The sequence below is a fragment of the Puma concolor genome, chromosome E1 (genome assembly GCF_028749965.1).
Source record: "Puma concolor isolate L17-30 chromosome E1, mPumCon1.1.hap2, whole genome shotgun sequence".
Lineage (NCBI taxonomy): Eukaryota > Metazoa > Chordata > Mammalia > Carnivora > Felidae > Puma > Puma concolor.
This window is the reverse complement of record NC_141680.1, coordinates 37,089,088-37,108,205: the sequence shown is the minus strand read 5'-3', so window position 1 is coordinate 37,108,205 and position 19,118 is coordinate 37,089,088. Positions and strand designations below refer to the sequence as shown.

The window sequence follows — 19,118 nt, the reverse complement described above, 5'->3', positions numbered from 1 at the left end:
CATTTTGTTTGTTCATCAGTTGGCGGACATTTGGGTGAGTCTTACTTTGGGGCTGTTACGAATAATGCTGCCACGAATAGTCGCGTACAAGCTTTTGTGCAGACATATGTGTTCATCTCTCCTGGGTATATACCAGGGAGTGGAATTGCCGGGTCAAATGGTGAGTCTATGTTTAGCTCTTTGAGGAAATGCCAGACTATTTTTTGAAGCAATCACATCATTTAATATTCCCACCAGCCATGCCCAAGGGCTCCGAATTCTCTGCGCCTTCACCGACACTTATTTATTTGACTTTTTGGTTCAAGCCATCCTCGGGAGTATAAAGTGATATCTCATTGTGGGTTTTTTTTTTTAAGTGTCTATTTATTTTTGAGAGAGAGGCAGACAGAATGCGAGTGGGGGAGGGCAGAGAGAGAGAGAGGGAGACACAGAATCCGAAGCAGTCTCCAGGCTCTGAGCTGTCAGCGCAGAGCCCAACACGGGGCTCGATCTCATGAACTGTGAGATCATGGCCTGAGCCAAAGTCAGACGCTTAAACGACTGAGCCACCCAGGTGCCCCTCACTGTGGTTTTGATTTGCTTTTCCCTAATGATTAGTGATGTTGAGCATCTTTTTATAGGCTTGTTGGCCATCTGTATGTCTTGTTTAGAAAAATTTCTATTCAGATCCTTTGCCCATTAAAAATTTTTTTTTAAGTTTATTCATTTATTTTGAGAGAGAGAGAGAAAGAGGGAGAGAGAACATCCATGCACAGAGAGAGAGAGGGAGAGTGAGAGAATCCCAAGCAGCCTCTGCACCATCAGCACGGAGCCCAATGCTAGGCTCGAACTCACAAACTGAGATCATGACTTGAGTCGTAATCAAGAGTTGGCCACTTAATCAATGAGCCACCCAGGCGCCCCGATCCTTTGCCCATTTTTAAGCTTGCCTTTTTCTTATTGGGTTGTAAGAGTTCTTTATATATTCTAGAAACCAATCTCTTATCAGATTTATGATTTAGAAATATTTTATTCCATTCTATGGGTTATCTTTTTGCTTTTGTGAAGGGGTCCTTTGAAGCACAGAAGTTTTAAATTGTGATGAAGTTCAGTGTCTTAGTCCGTTCAGGCTCCTGCGACAAAATACCACAGAGTGGGTAGATTATAAACAACAGACGTTTATTCTGGAGGCTGGAAGTCAAAGATCAGGGCACAACAACAGTCAGGTGAGGATGCTCTTCGGGTTGCAGACTTTTCCCTGTATCCTCACATGAGGCTGGGGGGCTCTGGGGAGCTTCTTTTTATAAGGGCACTGATCCCAATCCGGAAACTCTGACCTCCCGACCTAATCACCCCTCAAAGGCCCCACCTCCACCTTGGAGATCAGCACTGTCACATACAGATGTGGTGGGGAGGGGGACGGGCCTAAACATCGAGACCACGGCATTGGGTTTGCCTATATTTTCTTTCGCTGCTTCCCTTGGTCACATCTGAGAATCCATTGCCAAATCCAAGATCACGAAGATTTACCCCTCTGCTTTCTCCTAAGAGTTTTTGGTTTAGCCCTTGTATTTAGATCGTTGATCCGTTTTGAGTTAATTTTTGTACCTGATCTGAAGTAGGGGTCCAGCTTTATTCTTTTGCAGGTGGACATCTAGTCATCCTGTCCTCTCCCCCATCCCCCACCCCTTAAATATTTATATATATATTTTTTAATTTTTATTTTTTTTCTTTTCTTTTTTTCAACGTTTTTATTTTATTTTTGGGACAGAGAGAGACAGCATGAACGGGCGAGGGGCAGAGAGAGAGGGAGACACAGAATTGGAAACAGGCTCCAGGCTCTGAGCCATCAGCCCAGAGCCCGACGTGGGGCTCGAACTCACGGACCGTGAGATCGTGACCTGGCTGAAGTCGGATGCTTAACCGACTGCGCCACCCAGGCGCCCCGTAATTTTTATTTTTTTAATGTTTATTTATTTTTGAGACAGAGAGAGACAGAGCATGAATGGGGGAGGGGCAGAGAGAGAGGGAGACACAGAATCGAAAGCAGGCTCCAGGCTCTGAGCCGTCAGCCCAGAGCCCGACGCGGGGCTCGAACTCACAGACCGCGAGATCGTGACCTGAGTTGAAGTCGGACGCCTAACCGACTGCGCCACCCAGGCGCCCCTATTTTTTAATTTTTAAATTTTATTTATTTTTGAGGGAGGGAGAGAGAGAGAGAGAGAGAGAGAGAGAGAATGTGAGCGGAGGAGGGGCAGAGAAAGAGAGGGAGACACAGAATCCGAAGCAGGTTCCAGGCTCTGGGCTGTCAGCCCAGAGCCCACTGCGGGGCTCGAACTCGCATACCACGAGATCATGACCTGAGCCCGAGTCGGACGCTTAATTGACTGAGCCACCCGGGTGCCCTGAAATATTTATAAAACATCCAGTAACGGCTCATGGAATTCTGGGGAGCAGCAGTTGGGAAATGCCAACCTACAGGATCAGATCCAAGTTTCTCAGCCTGACCAAAGCCGCTCACCATCTGTGCCCAACTTACCTCTTCCCACTTAGTCTGGACGGGTCTCTTGGTGCTCCTCGGCAGTACTGGATTTTCCGGCCTCTGTATCTAAGCACATGCTGTTCTGATGCTTCCCCCCACCCCTACCCCTGCACCCACACAGCAGCCCCCTTTGTCTGCTGGAGTTCGCGCGCCTTCTAAGGAACGGGAAGAGCTAAGACTTGTTGGGCGCCTGCTGTGTACTATTTCCCTAAGCAACTTATTTGTATTATCCCATTTAATTTTTACAATAACCCTATGAAGTATATCCTCCTATCATCTCCATCTTACAGATGAGGAAGTCCAAGTTCAACGTGAGTAAGTAACTTGCCCAGGGTTACTCAGTGAGCAGGTCATGGAGGGAGAATCTGAACCCAGGCCATCTGACCCCAGAGTCCCTGCTCAAGAGGGGGACCCGTCACTATCCCCCCACAAGCTTTGCCGATTGCCGCCACTCTGCCCACTGCCTCATTAGTACCAAAGTATATTTCTCGGGCTCCACGATGTATTTCGCTGAGACAACAAATTAGCGAGTGAGTAAAAGAATGAATAGAACTGCACTGTCAGAGCTGGAAGGGACCCAAGCGATGGTGCACATTCCAGGATAACAGCTTGATCTGACGGATAGGGACGTTCTGAGACTCGTCCAGGGTCACGAGGCGGGGGCAGAAACCGTGTCCGGACCCGGCCTCTTCACCTCCAGCCTCGCAGTTTGGACGGCACACCTGCTGTACCTCCTTTCGACACACATTTATTGAGCGCCTTCTCTGTGCGAGGCCCCAGTCTGAGCTCCATCTGAGACAAACAGGATGAGACCCCTGGGATCTCTATCTCTCTTCCCAGGACAGGGGGCGCTTAGGCCTGGCAGGGCTCCTCCTGGGCTTCAAGACCCTCCTGGTCCCCCCTCTCCCCGCCGTGTAGGGCCATCCCTGGGCTCTGGCCCAGCTTTCTCTGTTCTCTTGCAGGGAGAAGCCTCAAAGGGAGGTGGCAGTTGGCCAGGGGCACAGGGCGGGCCGGGAGGAAGGACCCTGGGTCCGGTTCATTTCCTGGCACCCTTGTTTGCCGCGTGCCCCTGGCTTCTGGTGGCTGTTTCCACCCCACCCACAGCCTCCCTGGATGCAGGGGCAGCTGGCCGGAGTCTGCAATTCTCCCACCATCCTCGGCCTGGCCCTCCCCTCAGAGCCCAGCAGATCAGGACTAGAATCCTGCTCCCCTCTGGAATGGTGTGACCTTGGGCATGTCGCTTTGTCAGTCCGGGCCTTTGCTTCCTTCTGGAAAAGCAGATTACAGGACTGACCTCACAGGCTCCTCCTGAAAAATAAAGGTCGCAATCTACATAAAGAGCTTGGTGCAATGAGACTCCCCGTGAAACCTGTCACCCCTTTTCTCAGCCTAGCTCTCCCCATTTGCCTCCTCCAGGAAGAATTCCAGGATGCCCACTCTCCATCGGTCCCCATCTCTGTGTTGGAGTCCCACTCGGAGCCCCGGGGAAGGTCAGCCAGGCTCCTCTGTGATGGGGGTTCCCCAGGGGGCTGATAACTCCACCAGCTCTTGGGGGTCCATTTCCCAGGCACAGAAACGTCCACGCACCGCAGTGAATGGAGCCGAAGGGAACCCACAAAGGAGCACTGCGATTTGTTTGATGGACCAGAGAAGCTTCAATCTGAGGCATATCACTGACCTCCACTCCCAGCAGAGCAGTGTCGTATGGGCAGGGTGGAGAGAGAGGGGGGCGGTCTGGGCTTGCCTTCTCTGAGAGTCAGGGCTGTTGGGAGCCCTGTCGTCACCCCCCCCTCCACCATCTCAATTAAAAAAAAATAACATTTATTGGCCTATTTACTCTGCGGCGGGCCCTGTGCACGTTCTTATCTACTCTCCGCAACGACTCTAGGGTTAGAGTGCCGTTATTAGCTCCAGTGCAGACAGAGAGACTGAGTCACAGAGAGCTTAAGCAACTTCGCCCCAGCTAATAAGCGACATATGGCCCAATATGGCGAGCGCTCTGTCCGAGGGAAAAACAGGGCTGTGCCAGAGCAGAAAGCATCCGTTGAGGCCCAGGGAGCTGGGAGTGGGCCTCGATTGGCCTTGATGGAAGGGGAGCTGTCGATGGGCAGGAAGATGCTGGCATGTTGCTTTCAGGCACTCCGGGCAAAGGTCTCGAGAAAGGGGCGAGCCGGATTTGGGGGATGATCTCCCTCCCCCACGGGCTGGAGCCAGGGGGAAAGGATGGGAGTGGGGGGGTGCAAGGACCAAAGGGAAGCAGGTGGTCGTGGAGGAACCTCAAGCCCCGGGCTGAGCAGCGAGTCGTCTAAGGTTAGTTTTGAATAGGGTCAGGGTAGTAAAGCCCTGGGGCCAGGTAATGATTGTCCAAGGGAAGAGAAGGAAGGGCATAGGGGGTGGTCCCATGCCAGGTGCGCCTCAGGTATGGTCTCAGTTATGTCCCAACTATTCCCAGAGTTGGGCATGACCGTCTCCTCTTTGCAAAGAAATGAGGGTCAGAGATGACTAAAGGTGAGTCAGAGGCTGATGCGCGTTGGGGTAGGGGCTCCACTGCCCGGCACACTGGCAGCAAGGACAGCTGTGCATTGTTCGGACGTCTAAGCGTGTCTGTGGGGGCAGAGAAGAGGGTAGGCAGGGAATGAATGAAGCGGGGGCCTCTGGGGTGGTAACCAAGAGAGTTAGAACAAGAAGGGGGCCAGAGGGAAGAAAGGACAGGGCTGAGGCCTGGAGTCCAGGGTGCAGGTGGTGAGAGACCCTGGGAACTATCTCAGGGGAGCCTGCTGCGGGCCAAGCCTGACCCCAAGGAGCCCGGTTGACATCCAAGCTGAGGCTAGTGCTTCTGGGGAAAGGCCTCTAGGATCTTCCCTCTGCCGGAAGGTTTGGCGCGCGCCACTTTAGGGGGCCCTCCCGGACTCTGGCCTTGTGTGCCTCCACCCCTGTCCCGGGGCCTCTGGCAGATTGCCGAACACACCTCCACCTAGGAGGCCCCCGAGGTCCCGCGGACTCGCCAGCTACTGGCTACTGACCTCTCCCGCATCCCCTGCACCGACGCGCCACCGGCTCCTGCCCCCGCCCTCACCCACGTATCTCTCACGTCCATGTACATCTCTGCAGCAGGGCAGGTCCTCGTCCTTTCTCGGGTCCATCCCTGCATCCGCCCCGATCGGTCTTTTGAAGCCGCAAAGGCTCTCGGCTCACTCCCAGGGGTGAGTGAACCCAGCCGTTGCCTTCAGTTCCAAGGCCGGCAAGCCGAAGCCTTTCCTGAGCGTGTCCCTTGCAGCCTCTGTGATTGCTGCTCGGCTGCCCCGCCCGTGGCCCCTCGCTGGGCCCGTGTCCCCGTGCGCATCTGGTTGTCTCCCCCCACCCCACCCCCCACACCGTACCCCTGAGTTCCATCTCATTCGGCAGTCCAGATGGGCTGTGCCCGCACTCCGCCTCCGAGCCACGGTCAGGAGTGCTGCCCAGAGCAGTTCTGCCACCGAGGAGTGGCCGTGACGTCCCCCAAGCCCTTACAACTCTTCTTCCCATCAGAGGAGCCCAGGACAAGGCAGGGAAGGGACCTCCAGAGGGAAAAGCCCAAGACTCGGGGGCACTGTTTTGCAGGAAAGTGAAATCCCTTCTTCACTGCCCATCACGCTAACTGGGAACCAGTAAGGACAGTGCCAGGGGCCTGCCTGCCACCCCCCTCCATTAAATCATTCTCTGTCCCAGCCCTGGCCTCTTCCCTCCCTCCCCCTACCTTCCTGCTGCCTGAATCATTTATAACCCAGGGCCCTGGGCTCTGTGGGAGATGCTGTAACATCCTGCCCCATCCCTGCCAGGGAGCCCACGTGCTACCCTGCCAGGTGAGCTCCCTGCCTTTTAATAAGAACGTTCGGGAGACAAGGCCTTAGGGCAACAGGAAGGTTGCCTCATGGTGAGAATTTCTGTGATCCTGGCAGGAAAGGAGAGCGCCCGTTATGAGGAGGGGAATTTCTGGTACCTCCCAGGTCAAACTCCAGAGGGGTGCTCTGCCTTGCACATCAGGCTCGGGGTCCTGAGAGCAGAATTTGTTCCCGTCCCCCACCCCCACCCCCTGCCCCCTAGCTCACCAAAACTTGCAAGCGCATTTCAGATCAGGGGCAGCTGGCGTCACTGCCCTTCCACTCACGGGTGAGGTCCGCAGCGAGGGCTGGGGGGTGGAGTGCTCGGATGAGGGGCACGGGCAGGGAGAAGGCTGCAACCTGTGTTACTCAGGGCCCGGCTGGGTCTGCAGTGGGTGGGGAGGAGGAAGTGAGTCAGTGGGCACAGCAATTCATGCCTCAGAATTCTGACTTTCCTTTTCAACCCACTGAGCCAAGACATTTGTCCCAACAGGATCCCAGGGTGGGGGAGGGGACGGGAGCAAGAGGATATTTACGAGACCGAGCTGGCCTCTCACTCACCTCTACTGTGTTCTCTGATTTAGGGCCGTACGGAGCATGTGGCCAACTGAATTCAGCTGGACACACGGTGGCTGAAGACGCACTACCGCGTGTGAGTGACCGTCACGGGTGCTGGGAATACAAGTGTAATCCACAGTGCAGCACAACTATCTCGTAGTGAGCGACTTCTGGGCCTCAGCTCTACTGTTTTCCAACAAACCTGTGCGTCGGGTTTCTATAATCACACTGCAAGCCCAGACTGGAAGTCACCGTAAGGCCTGGAAGATTCAAGAGTGACTTCGTGGCACCCCCATTGCCCGTCCACCCCCCCCCCAAGTCCTAAAATACAATGTGGTGCAGACTTAGGCTGTTTACATTTGAGAGCTCTCTGAATGTGGGGTCAAGGTGAATGCTCGAATATGGGGTCAAGGTGAAGGCCTCCCTGGAAGGTGTTCTGGTTCGTCTCTGACACCCCTGGAGGTTCTCAGCTCTGTGCCAGGCCATCGTAGGTTGTCAATGAATGTTTGAGGCTGACAGATTCTGAGCCGGGGACTAGGCGCCTGCCGGTATCTAGGTCACAGGAGAAAGGAAATCTGATAAACCCATTCATGCTTCACGGCTCCTCCCTCCCTCCTCAGTAATTTGCATTTCCAATTCAGATCAGAGATAGAGACCTGAGTCTTAATTCAATAGCAGAGATCTCATCCACTTAGTTCAACAAATATTAGGAGCCTTAGGACACACGGGATGCCGGCGAGGGAATAACAAGAGATCTCCTCCAGCCCTTTCGTTGCACAGATGGGGAAATCGAGGCTCGGAGGAGGAAAGTAACTTGCCCAAGGTGAGAAGGCCGAAAAGAGCCTGCACTCAACACACACACGGCACCCCAGTTCTGCTCCACCTCTCTCCCCAGCTGCCTGTGCACACCCCATCTGCGTGCTGACCTTCCTGTGAGGACTGAGCAAGCCTGGGGCTCTGGGCGAGCGAGATGGGGTCAGGGGTGGTCACCCAGAGGAAGGCTAGCGCAAACCCAGCAAGCGCTAAATAAACCGAGGCGCCTTTATAGAATCTTGACGTTGTCATTGTTGCGACTGAGGAAATTTCACCCCAAACCAGGCCCCGGCTCTTCTGCCCTCTTCTGTCCCGAGGCCCCCGTCTTGCTAGTCCTTCCCTTCTCCCTTGTCCAGATACTCCTCCTCCAAGAAGCCTCCCTGCCTTTACAGCACAACCCAGAGTTGGCTTGTTGCCAGGCTCCCCCAGAGGCAGACGGACCCCACCCAAGGTTTTGCTTGATCTCAAGACTGATGACGCCACACACACGCCAAGAGGGCATGAAAAGGTTTGTTATTTACATAATTGAGGTCTCTGGGGGAGAGCAGGGCTGGCGTGTGGAGCAAGGTCTGAACCAGCCAGGGAGAGCAAGGAAAGGAGATTGCCTTCTTGTGGTGGGGGAGTGAGATCAAAGTGAGCGTTTGAGCAGAGAAGGCCTGACGGAGTTCGAATCCTCCACGGATGCCAAAGGAGGGAACACAGCCCCCCAGTTTTATTATCAGCTTGTCCAGGTGTGGGGCAAAGGGGAAGAGGGAGAGGGGGTGCTTACAAGCTGTCAGCAGCCAATCAAAAACAGGACTCCAAGGGGCGCCTGGGGGTGGGGGGCTCTGTCGGATTAAGCATCCCACTTTGACTCAGGTCATGATCTCACTGTTTGTGAGTGTGAGCCCTGCCTCGGGCTCACTGCTTGTCAGTACAGAGCCTACTTCCGATCCTCTGTCTCCCATTCTCTCTCTGCCCCTTCCCTGCTCTCTCTCTCTCTCTCTATCTCAAAAATAAATAAACATTAAAAAAAGTTTAAAAAATGGACTCTGGGTCCTCCTGAGGCATGTTATTCATGTGTCTCTGTTTTTCTCTGTCTACCTTTGTAGCTACTAGGGCCCCTTCTCCACAGAGCAGAGCTGACATGATAAAGTCAACTGACGAATGAGACGAAGCCATGGATGACACATCACTGGAACCAGAGGACTTCAGAACTTTGTCATGAACTTACGGTTTCCCTTTCTGCATCTCTCTAGCCCAGAGACCCTTCCAGTGTCCACGTCTCCCTCCATCCCTGCTCTGTCTCCCCCAGACCTATCTGACACTCCCCCACATTCCTTAGCTGGAGTTCCCCCCCTCCCAGGCGCCCTGCTCTGGCTCCCACATTCCCTCAGGATACTCCCCTAGAGTGGAAACACCATCCCTCCTCCCTTTCCTGCTCCCAGCCCTGGGATCGGACATGCTGGTCATTCCTGTTTGGGATGGCCAAAGAGATAATGCCTGGCATAGAGCCCATCTGTCATCACAGGACGCTCAAAGCTGTGTCAGGTGGGACCCCTGCCCACACCAAGCAGCCACCCTGGCCCCTGCTCTCCTGGCCCTGGACGTCTCCCCTCCTCCAGGAATGCAGTGGAGGACCCAGCAGCCAGCCCAAAGGGGAACAAGGTAACTGGTCAACTTCCATCCCGGTCAGCTTCTTGTTCCTTGACCTTAGATGGCCCTATGGGCGCTAGACTGGAAGGCAGACTACGGGGAGAGGCTGGGTGGCTCTGGGAGTCACAGCCCGGGAACAGATGCTGTCCTAAGGGCAGACAGGGATGGATGTCGTCTCGCAGAACATCACAGAGAATGCTGTTACTTCAGCTGCTTTCATTTAGATGCATCTGGCTGTCTGACCAACATCTGCCTGGGACTCGTCTCTTAAAGACATAGGTGTGGTCAGGGGCTTCCGGTCCTAGCTCCGACTCAAATGAGCTGTGTGACCTTGGACATCCAGACTCCCTCATAAGTCAAGTGAGGATGATAATCCTGACTTCACAGAGAGGCCAGGAGGGTGAAATAGAAGTCTGCACGTGAAATGATTCATAAACTATAACGTGCAAGTCCCTTTCCAGCCTCTGAATCTAATTTTGTACTCCCAGCTCTTTATTCGTCTCTTTAAAGAGGGCTCCAAATTGTACAGGCTTCAGGCTCCACCACCACCACCCCCCCCACCGCCCCGCCAAACCTAGAGTTGCCCCAAGTATTGTACAAATGTTAATGATTAGCATAAGTGGTCAAGGAGGACTCTGAGGCCAGATAATATAGGATTAAAATCCGAGCTGTGTGGTCTTCACCAAGTTGCTTAACCTCTCTGAGCCTCGGTTGCCTCATCTTAAAACAGATAATCTTCGAAGATTGTTGCGAAACTTTAATCTAATAATCTTTGTAGGGGCACCTGGGTGGCTCAGTCGGTTAAGCATCCGACTTCAGCTCAGGTCACGATCTCACGGTTCGTGAGTTCGAGCCCCGCGTCGGGCTCTGGGCTGATGGCTCGGAGCTTGGAGCCTGCTTCCGATTCTGTGTCTCCCTCTCTCTCTGCCCCTCCCCCGTTCATGCTCTGTCTCTCTCTGTCCCAAAAATAAATAAATGTTAAAAAAAATTTAATAATCTTTGTAAAGCACTTAGCATAGTTCCTGCTGCATGAGCACTTGCTACATAGTAGTTTTCTTCTTCCTATTATAAACTCTCAGAGATAGGCCCTCTAAGTCAAATTTCAAGAGAGCGAGTGCTGAGGCCTGAATTTCTGGGCGAAAATAAGAACGTTCCTTCAGCCTGGAGAAAAGAATGTTCAGCGGAAGTGGGTCTTTGTGCTTCAATATGAGAAATCTGAGTCAGATTCAAGAAAGTAGATAGTGACCTCTTGAAGTTCCCTTTCGGTTAGATTCTTCTGAGGATAACGAGACCTTTGGGCCCCGCCCACCAACCTCCACCTGGCACCACCCATCACGCACCTATGGGGGCTCCGTCCCCGCCCAGTCTCCAAACACTCCGTCTGAGCCCGAGTAGGAGAAGGAGACCTTTGGGATTCTGCTGGGCTGGGCCCTGAAGGCAGGAGTGGATGAGATAACGTGTACGGTCTGGGCCCAGCTCCCTGGCCACACAGTGCGTTCTAAGGAGAAGGGACTCATTTCCACCCCGACGAGCTTATAAGGGAGACGAGAAGGCTCAGCCCTTTGGAGGAACTGCTGTCTTGTGGCTTACTACAACTAGCAATGCTTGGTTATTACCACTGCTAAATATCCGTCTGGCTTTGCTGAGGGACCACTCCCAGCCCGGATCAGGGTGGGCGAGGGCGGGTAGGCAAGAGAAATCAATCTCGACAAGGACAGCGAAGGGCCTGGGTGCGAGGAAGAACGCCCAGAGACCTCCAGCCTCCTCTCGGGGACTCACAGCGCCGCGGAGGCGAGCCGGGCGCATTCCAGCCAGCGGCGCGCGGACGTCGGTTCCCAGATACGCCAACGCCGGGGCTCTCCAGCCGGGCCCGCAGAGGTGGCCGCGCCTGGAACTGCCTTTCCAGCAGCGGTAGCAACCGGAGCAAAGCGGCCGGACAAATCCCACCCCCGGCCCCGCCCGTCCAATCCATCTTACTCCGGCGTGGGGGTGGGGGTGGGGGGTGACGCTTCTTGGGAGAAGCATGGGGCGGGGATGGGAAATCCAAGCCTTTGGGGGCTCCCGACAGGTGTTTGGGGCTGAAGGCGGAGCCTGGTGAGGGAGGATGAGGAGGGAGGGGCGATGCTGCCCCTTTAAGAGGCGGTGGCGGAGCCGGGACCTTTTCTCTTTCCCCGGAAGGAAAGCGGAGCCCCGGCTGGGCGCGCAAGGTGGGGAGGTGCGGGCTTGGGCGTGGGGGGGCGGGGCGCGCGCGGAGGGAACCCCTCCCTCCGGTCTTCCTTGCGGTCCACCGGTCTGCGTGCCCAGAGCCGCCGCCGAGCCGGGATCGAGGGCCACAGTGCGGCCAAGGGGGCGCGGCCAGGACCAGCTGGGGGCAGGGTGCCCGGGGCGGTGGGGGGTGGGGGGGGCGGTGACCCGGCGGCCGGGCGGGCGGGAGAACCGACCCGCGAACCTCGGAGAGGAATCTGAGAGCGCAGACCCTGAGAGGACGTGAGACTGACCGGGGCCGGGGGCCAGAAACTTAGCGCGGCGCTGCGGCGCTCAGCGACGCGGCCCGCGCGACTGTTCTGCGGTGGCGCGGGCAGCAGGTGAACAGGTCCTCACTCCCAGCTCCGCACCCTCACGCGCTGTCGCCCCGGCCCCCGCTCCCGCTCGCAGCCATGGGCCCCGGCCCCCGCCGCGCCGCCTGCGTCCCGCGCCCGATGCTCTGCGCGCTCGCCTTGATGGTGGCCGCCGGGGGCCGTGTCGCCTCCGCCTTCAACCTGGACACCCGATTCCTGGTGGTGAAGGAGGCCAGGAACCCGGGCAGCCTCTTCGGCTACTCGGTCGCCCTCCATCGGCAGACGGAGCGGCAGCAGCGCTACCTGTAAGTGAGGCTGACGGGGGTGGGGTGGGAGGGAGTGTGTGCGCAGGGTGCGCGGATCCTTAGCCGAGTCGCAGACGGGCTTCCAGGCCCGCGGGGCCGCCGCCGGCTCTAGGGAGTCGGGATTAAGGGGGCGGGGACCTGGGCAGCCCTTCTGTTGCCAAGGTCTGGCGGGAAGTGGAGGGGTTGGGTAGGGGATGGGGTCGGTAATCGCTGGCAAGTGCTGACCGGGCCAGAACCTGCCTAAACTCAGCCCCTGGGCTCTTCACACCTCTCTTGATTAGAAGTGGGATCCCCGTTTCCTGGGCACCCTCCCATTCTGTAAACCGAGGACCTCATGTACCGAGTATTTCTCTCCAGGGCTGGGACCTGGGGAAAATAAACACCTAGTGGATCCCTCTTCCCCCGTTCCTGGGAAGAACCCGTGGGCGTATGTATTTAAGCCCTCCCAGGCCTTTACACCTCGCATTTTAGTCGGCCGGCCATGCCAGCCACACCCTCCCTCTGCAGAGCCGGACTGGAGGGCCTCCTCAGCTGCTGGGCAGTTGCTGGGTGAAGTGATGGGCCAGTGTGGGCGTTTGGAGCTGTCCAGGAGCTCCCTCTGACCCCTTGAGGATGGGGAAGTCGAGGGAGCTGTCCCACCTCCTGCTTGGTCTCCTGCTCCCCAAGCCACCCCCAGCAGGGACGCCCTCCCACCAGACATCTTCCCTGCATTCCACAGATTCATGTTGAATCTTCAACCCTGAGTGTGTTTGTTTTGGTTTGAAGAGGGAAAGAGTGTTTTTCTCTTCTGGTCGCCTTCCCCAACAGCTGTAAGGAGAAGGAGGGGGAACAGCTAGCCACAGGGGAGAGGAGAGAAGGAGATTGCATCCAGCTGTTTGTGTTTCCTCCCCCCATCCCCCCTGCCATGGTGCACACTCGCGTCTAGAGGGGCGTGTGCAGGTTTCAGAGGGTTCTCTGCCATGGGCTCCGGTGCTGGGGTTGGCATTTGGGAGAGAAAGGCAGCTGGGGCAGGCGAGGCCACCCCAGGAGGGAAGGAGTTATGACAGGTGGGCAGGCCCCCCCCCCAACCTCTTTGGGCTGGGGGACCTGCCAGACATCTACCCCCACCTGGTGTCCAACTCCAGCTGAGCGAGAGGACATAGGCACATACAGGGTGTTATTGAAGCCTTTCCCAACGTTGGCTGGGGCCTGCAGAAACTTGAGGAAGCTTGGAATATCCAAAGTCCAAACTCTGCCCCGGCCTCAGCCTCTGCCCCTGCTGGCCCAGCCCCAGCCCAGTCTACCTACCTCCTTGGCCTCCATGTCGCTTCTGCAGGGGCCCAGTCCACCACACCCTTCCCAGCACAGCGCCAGCAACTTCGGGCTGCCCTTCGTCTTTTGGAGACCCTAAGTGACCATCGGCACAAGTTTCTATATTGGTGCTCTTTCCGCCCCAGCCCCAAAAAAGATTTTCGGATTTTTCAATCCTGAATCTGCATGATATAAGGCAGCATAGTGTAAAGAGAAGATCAGGAAGGCAAGATTAAATAATGAAAAGCTGGAGTAAATAATGGATTCTGTAAACCCCACCCCCCACCCCACCCCCACCCCCATGTGGCCTTCGGCAAGATATTTCCCTTCTCTGGGCCAGTTTTCCCCAAAGAGGGGTTGGACCTGGATCTATAGGCTCCTTCCTGCTTCTGTTGGCCAATAAGAGGCAACTTGGCATGGAGGAGAGAGAAAAGGTGCCAGAGTCCCACTGCCAGTTTCCAGTCTTGGATCTGTCACTAATATCTGAGTCTTAATTTCTCTGCATGTCAGGGGGAGAACAACATGATTTCTAGTTCGGCTTTTGTGAGATAGTGTGTATATCTCTGTGCTGTGTGTATGCCTACGTCTCCGAGGAGCAGTTTAGGGCTCTCGTGCCAGAGCCGGGCCCTCACTGACCAAGATGGCTGAGCAGAGGACCTCTACTTTTCTTCCTGGGCAGCTGGAGATGGCATTAGGCGTGCCAGGAGCCCAGAAGGTTCTAAAACGACTGCACCTTGGAGAGGCAGGTAGTTCTAGATAGAGTTCTGGGCCAGTCTCTCGGATGTCCTGTCTTTCCCGGGGGTGGCTCTGTCTCTTGGCTCATCTCTCCTCCTCTCGCTGAATTCTGCCCCTTGGCCCTTGGGGAGAGCCAGCTGGGCCAGCTGGGTTTAGCTGCGGCCAGCTGTGGAGCCAGATGCGAACAGCTGCTTGAGGGGAACCGGCAAGTCAAGTCTTATATTCTGTTAGCCGCAAAGCCCCTCAGAAAGGGGAGAGATTTCATGGTCGTGAAAAAACTCTTGGCCTGGGGTTCCTAGAAGGTTTCTGGGAGATGCAGGGGCCCCTGAAAATATCGTGTGTCTGTGTATCGTTCTGGGGGCAGAAGGAGGGGAGGAGTGTGGTTTTCATCATATTCTCAAAGAAGGCCTTATTCCAGAAGCGGTTAAAAACCCAGGTGTGGACCTCTTTGTTCACCTTTATCTCTGGACCGGATTTCCCCGTCTGCAACATCAGAGCTCTCTCCAACCCAGCTTCCCAGTCTCTGGAAGTGAGGGGTGTGGAGCAGGGCTAAGGACTAAGGACTTTGGGCTTCTTGGCGAGACGCATGAGAAGCCCGGGGGAAGCAGAGGGACTATTCCTCTGGGAGATGGCCCCTGCCCCCAGCCCCCTGCACCTGCTCTGTACTTCCCTCCTGGGAATCCAGTTGTCCTGGTCTGGCCTGACCTTGTGGGCTATGGAAGATACCTCTGGGGCTCTCTCTCCCCTTTGCCCTTGCCTGGAAGTGAGGAGCCTGGGGCAGCGGAGGTGGTTGTGGCTCCCGGCAAATGAGGTCATATCTGAGGTAGGTAGGTAGGAACCAGGCTTGCCTGTTGTGCTCTCCTAAAACATGTGTCCCGGGGCAGGGCAGACGCCTGGCAGCTTCCAAGCCTCGTGCCAGAGGAAATGGACAGAGCAGCCGCGGCTGCGGGAGAATTCCTGCACGCGTGGTACCCTCTTCCTCTGGCTCTCTCCAGTGACCAGTCCAGGCCAAGGAGGTTTAAAATTGGGCAGGAGGCAGGGGAAGGCTGATCTGGTAGAAAAAGAAGTGGAAGGGATTTGGCCAGAGCTAAATAAAGGAGGAAGGGGATGTCTGACGCAGTGCAGGGGACTGAGGTTAGATGGCACGAAGAACGCCCTAAGGAATCAAACACGGAAAAAATACTAAGGAGCCAGCAAGAGGGCGATGAAATGAGAAAGACTCCTTGTTTGGGGCCAAGGCCTCTTTCTCCTGTCCTCTCTCATTGTCTCGCTGCCTCCAGCTTATTGCTCTGGTTCTTGGGCTGAGTCACCAGAAGGGAGAGGGGGCAGCGTAAGGCAGACGTAGGGGGAGGACGGAGAGGGCCACAGTTCAGCTGCCACAGGAGCAGCCTCTGGGGAGATGGCTAATTCGGGCAGCAGGATGGGCGCAGAGCTGGGATCCTGCGTCTGGGAGCTGCCCCCACCCGCACCCTGCGGGACTCAAAGGGGAGGGGGTGCCCTGCACGACCCGCTTTCCGGCCTGAGGAGTAAGGCACCGGGCCTGTGGTCTGAGGGCTGGCCCCTCTGGTTCCTCCAAGGTAACTGAAAGCTTCCCACTTGAGTCACCCCAGCGCCCCCCGAAGCCAGGGGCCTGGGAAGTTGAATCTTACAGGCGGTCTCTCTGAGCATCAGCCCACCCCAGGGCCCCCCAGGGGGCCAGCCTGGTGCCTTAACTGCTCCTGGATCCCATTCCCCAGTCTCCTCCCATTCTGCTGCTTTCTGCTTGGCTGTTGCATTAGCTTTGAACCGCTCCGGGAAGAGTGATGGGATGGGGGTGAGGAAGTGCTTTGATGGGACTTGGAGCTCGAGGGACTCCCCAGAGGCCAGGAGGGGGCTGTCTGGCTGGAGCCAAAGGAGAGGCTGAGGAGGCAGCTCTTTGAAAGCCCTTGAGAGGTCATTTCATCCATCCCCCTAGTTCCCAGAGGGCCCCAGCCCGGCTCCAGGAGAGGGGCTGTCCGATCTCCCTCCTTTCTTCTGTGCTCCCAGAGCTAGGTAAAGCATCCCTCTAGCTTCCCTTCTCTTCTGACTGCTGCCCAGAGAGGGTGGGCTCGGGGGTGGTCTGGGAGGGGTCAGCTTTTGGACTCACTGATCTGGACCAGACCCAAAAGCAGGTAGCAGAGGTGCTCATTTGCATGGTATTTCACACTTCAGTTTACGTGCCGGTAAGATCTCTCCCACACCTGGCTGTGGCTAGAGGAAGCTGGACCTGACCTTCAGCACAAGCCTTCCCCCATCCAACTCCCAGTCCTCTGGCTATAGACCCACTGGATCCCGGGCTGGGAGCCAGAGGGCCTTAAAGGGCCTCCGAGCAGGCCAAGTAGGAGCTAAAAATACTCGAAAGGGTTTGGGGTGGGGGGGGCTCCCTGTGGAATCTCTGGGAAAGGAGGGGCCTAGGATGTGGGGCTGGAATTAGGGCACCAGCCCTGCCCCACTGCCCATCAGTGGGCACAAGGCTGGTGCAGGGTGAGGGCTGAATAGGTATAGATGGCAAAGGGATTTCTTTCAATCTAGTTGCCATTCGTGCCTGGCTCTGCCTGCTCGGTACCCCAGGGGGCTAAGAGGAGGGGCCCCTCCGCCCATGCCCTCTGAGATGAGCAAAGCTAGGAGGTCACAGTCACCCGGCTCCTCAGCCACCTCACCACCCCCCCCACCCCAACAACTTGGTCAGGGCTCAGCGGGGGGCCAGCAACACCGCCACTGCATTTCGCACCCTGGACTGCAACCGGGGCTCCCCAGGGACTCCTCGTCCACCGAGGCCTGGACCTACCTACCCCTTCAAGGTCACGGTAGCCATCCCTCAGCCTCTACCTCCAGCCAAACCTGAGTGACGGTGCTAGAATGCCCCACCCCCACCTTAGTGATTCCACCCCCGTGGAAGTGCCACTTGGGTCCCGACCTCTGCTCCCTCTAAACCGAACTAGTCTGCTATTTGCCCTTGGTTCCAGGTCCCCTAAACCCGGTGGGGCAAAGATTCCTGGGTGCTTGGGTGGAGGGGGGACACCTGGGAGTAAGTTAAGGCCAGTCCCTGATGCCACAAGGAGTCAGACGGACGGTGCTCACGTTGGCCATGACTTCATAGTCAGAAAGCCCTCTTGAAGAATGAACCCCTTTGTCCCCCCTCCAGGGTTGGTGGGACAGCTGCTGTCCCCATTTTACAGATGAGGCACTCACAGCTCAGAGAGGGAAAAGAAATTGCCGCACAAGGCGGAACAAACCCCGCGAGCAGGCCATCAGGTTTTTTTTCCCCACAGGCTGGCTGGAATGTTCCTTTCCCACCGGCTTTTGCTTCTGTCTCTCACCTGTCAGTTGCGCTGGGGGCAGATGTCCATGGGTGGTCAGGCAGCGGACTCACCGGGCACCCTCTCCGGCCCAGACAGTGGATGACTAACCGGGTCTGGCTGCCACCCTGGTGCCCTGCCAGCCTTCCTGCCCGCACCTCCTAGCACTGCTCTGCTTAAAGAAGCCGCACCCCCGCCCCCAGCCACACTTCCCAGGGTGAGGTCTGAGCCCGAGGAGTGAGGTGCAGGCAGAAGTCCCGCCCCCTTGCCAGCACCCCCAGGCAGCGCATTCCTGACATCAGTGGGCGGAGGCACCCCAGGTCCCGGCATGCCCGGGCCCTGCCCTGCCCCCTCCTCGCAGCCCTTGCTTACAGGTCCCAGGAAGGAGCTGCAGGTGGGGCCGTTGCTGTGCACCTCCAGACTCTGGCAGGAAGCCCAGAGCCCAAGTTCTGAGCCGGAAGCCTCAGGGTGATAGTGTTGCCGGGGCCAGATGGAGGGGTACCTAGGAGGTACCCGTCACCCAGAAGGCTGCGTCCATCAGGGTCTGGGAGGCGGGCCTGGCCGAATGTCCAGAGGCTGCCGGGAGATGATGCCCCAAGAGCAAGGGGGACGTAGAGCTGTCTTCTCAAACTGAGGTGCCCATGTTAGATATGCAGGTTCCAGGGCCCCACCCCCAGATGCAATTCGGACAGTCTGTGGTCGGCTGAGGGCTTTGCGGTTTTAACAAACATGCCAGAGATTTCTGATGCTGGTGGGCTAAGGACCGTCTTCTGAGATCCTGCTTCCAGGCTGATCTGCCTTCCTCTCCAATAGCCACCTCTCTGGGACGGGATGGGTGGCCAGGGCCCTAAGCACCCTTGGAGGAACTTGCGGTTAGCATCCCCAAAGACGGGTTCTAGGCAGGCTGGGGGCAACGTGATTGTCCTCGCCCATCCCCACGCTGGTGCCCACTGCCAAGAACTCTGCCCTGCGGCCCCATTGTCCAAAGTGTCAGGTACCCAGCCCTCCGCACCTTGTATGCCTGTCTCAAGGTGGTGGTGGTGCCGTGTGGGGAGAGAGTAGGTATCACCCAAGTCACTTCAGGGCCCTGCTGACCTCGGCTCACCTGGCTGTGGTTTAGGGGACACTCGCTGCATTCACTCGTTACCTCCTATTCTTTGTTGCCAGCCCCTGGACCGAAGTCCTCATATACTTTAGAGGGGAAGGACCCAGGCCTCCAGCAGCCCACCCCACCCCTCACACGGTTTCCCCTCTGGCCCCCCGGAAGTTGACCTGTGCCAGGATTCCTCCAGACTTTCTTCCAGTCTACCTTCGCCTCAGAAGCCAAAGCATTCCTTCCAGAAGCCAGATCCGACCGTGTCACTCAGATGCCAAACATTCCTCCCCAAACCCAGATCTGCTGCTGTCACTCCCTTGTTTAGAAAAATCCTTCTGTGGCTGCCCTTTCCACCCTGCCCTCCTGTGTGGCCCCACCCCGCCCCCTGCCCCCCGCTGTACTAGGGGCCTTGCGGATCCTGAGTCACCCT

At 56.7% G+C, this 19,118-nt stretch overlaps 1 protein-coding gene and 1 long non-coding RNA gene across 7 annotated transcripts in view; one reads left to right on the top strand and one right to left on the bottom strand.

The window, feature by feature from the left end:
* Nucleotides 1-2,188: 2,188 nt before the first annotated feature.
* LOC147574279 (uncharacterized) lies at nucleotides 2,189-17,782 on the bottom strand. Of its 4 annotated transcripts, XR_015244081.1 has the most exons (6): nucleotides 11,167-11,468; nucleotides 7,297-7,491; nucleotides 6,943-7,199; nucleotides 6,610-6,767; nucleotides 4,109-5,125; nucleotides 2,189-3,829 (listed from the first exon to the last, which is right to left on the bottom strand). It is a non-coding gene; the product is annotated as an uncharacterized LOC147574279 (long non-coding RNA). The 4 variants fall into 4 exon arrangements; XR_015244079.1 differs by lacking the exon at nucleotides 11,167-11,468 and adding an exon at nucleotides 17,614-17,782 and having other exon boundaries at nucleotides 2,189-5,125; XR_015244080.1 differs by having other exon boundaries at nucleotides 2,189-5,125; nucleotides 11,004-11,375.
* ITGA3 (integrin subunit alpha 3) overlaps nucleotides 11,426-19,118 on the top strand; it is a 31,118-nt gene continuing 23,425 nt past the window's right edge. The window contains exons 1-2 of one of the 3 annotated variants that reach the window (XM_086687024.1): nucleotides 11,426-11,594; nucleotides 12,043-12,250. In XM_086687024.1, coding sequence (XP_086543150.1) covers nucleotides 11,492-11,594; nucleotides 12,043-12,250 — 311 coding nt within the window. In that variant the 5' untranslated portion in view covers nucleotides 11,426-11,491. Of the gene's footprint in view, nucleotides 11,595-12,042; nucleotides 12,251-19,118 lie in introns of those variants that run through there. The other 2 variants (XM_086687025.1, XM_086687026.1) reach the window with 2 other exon arrangements.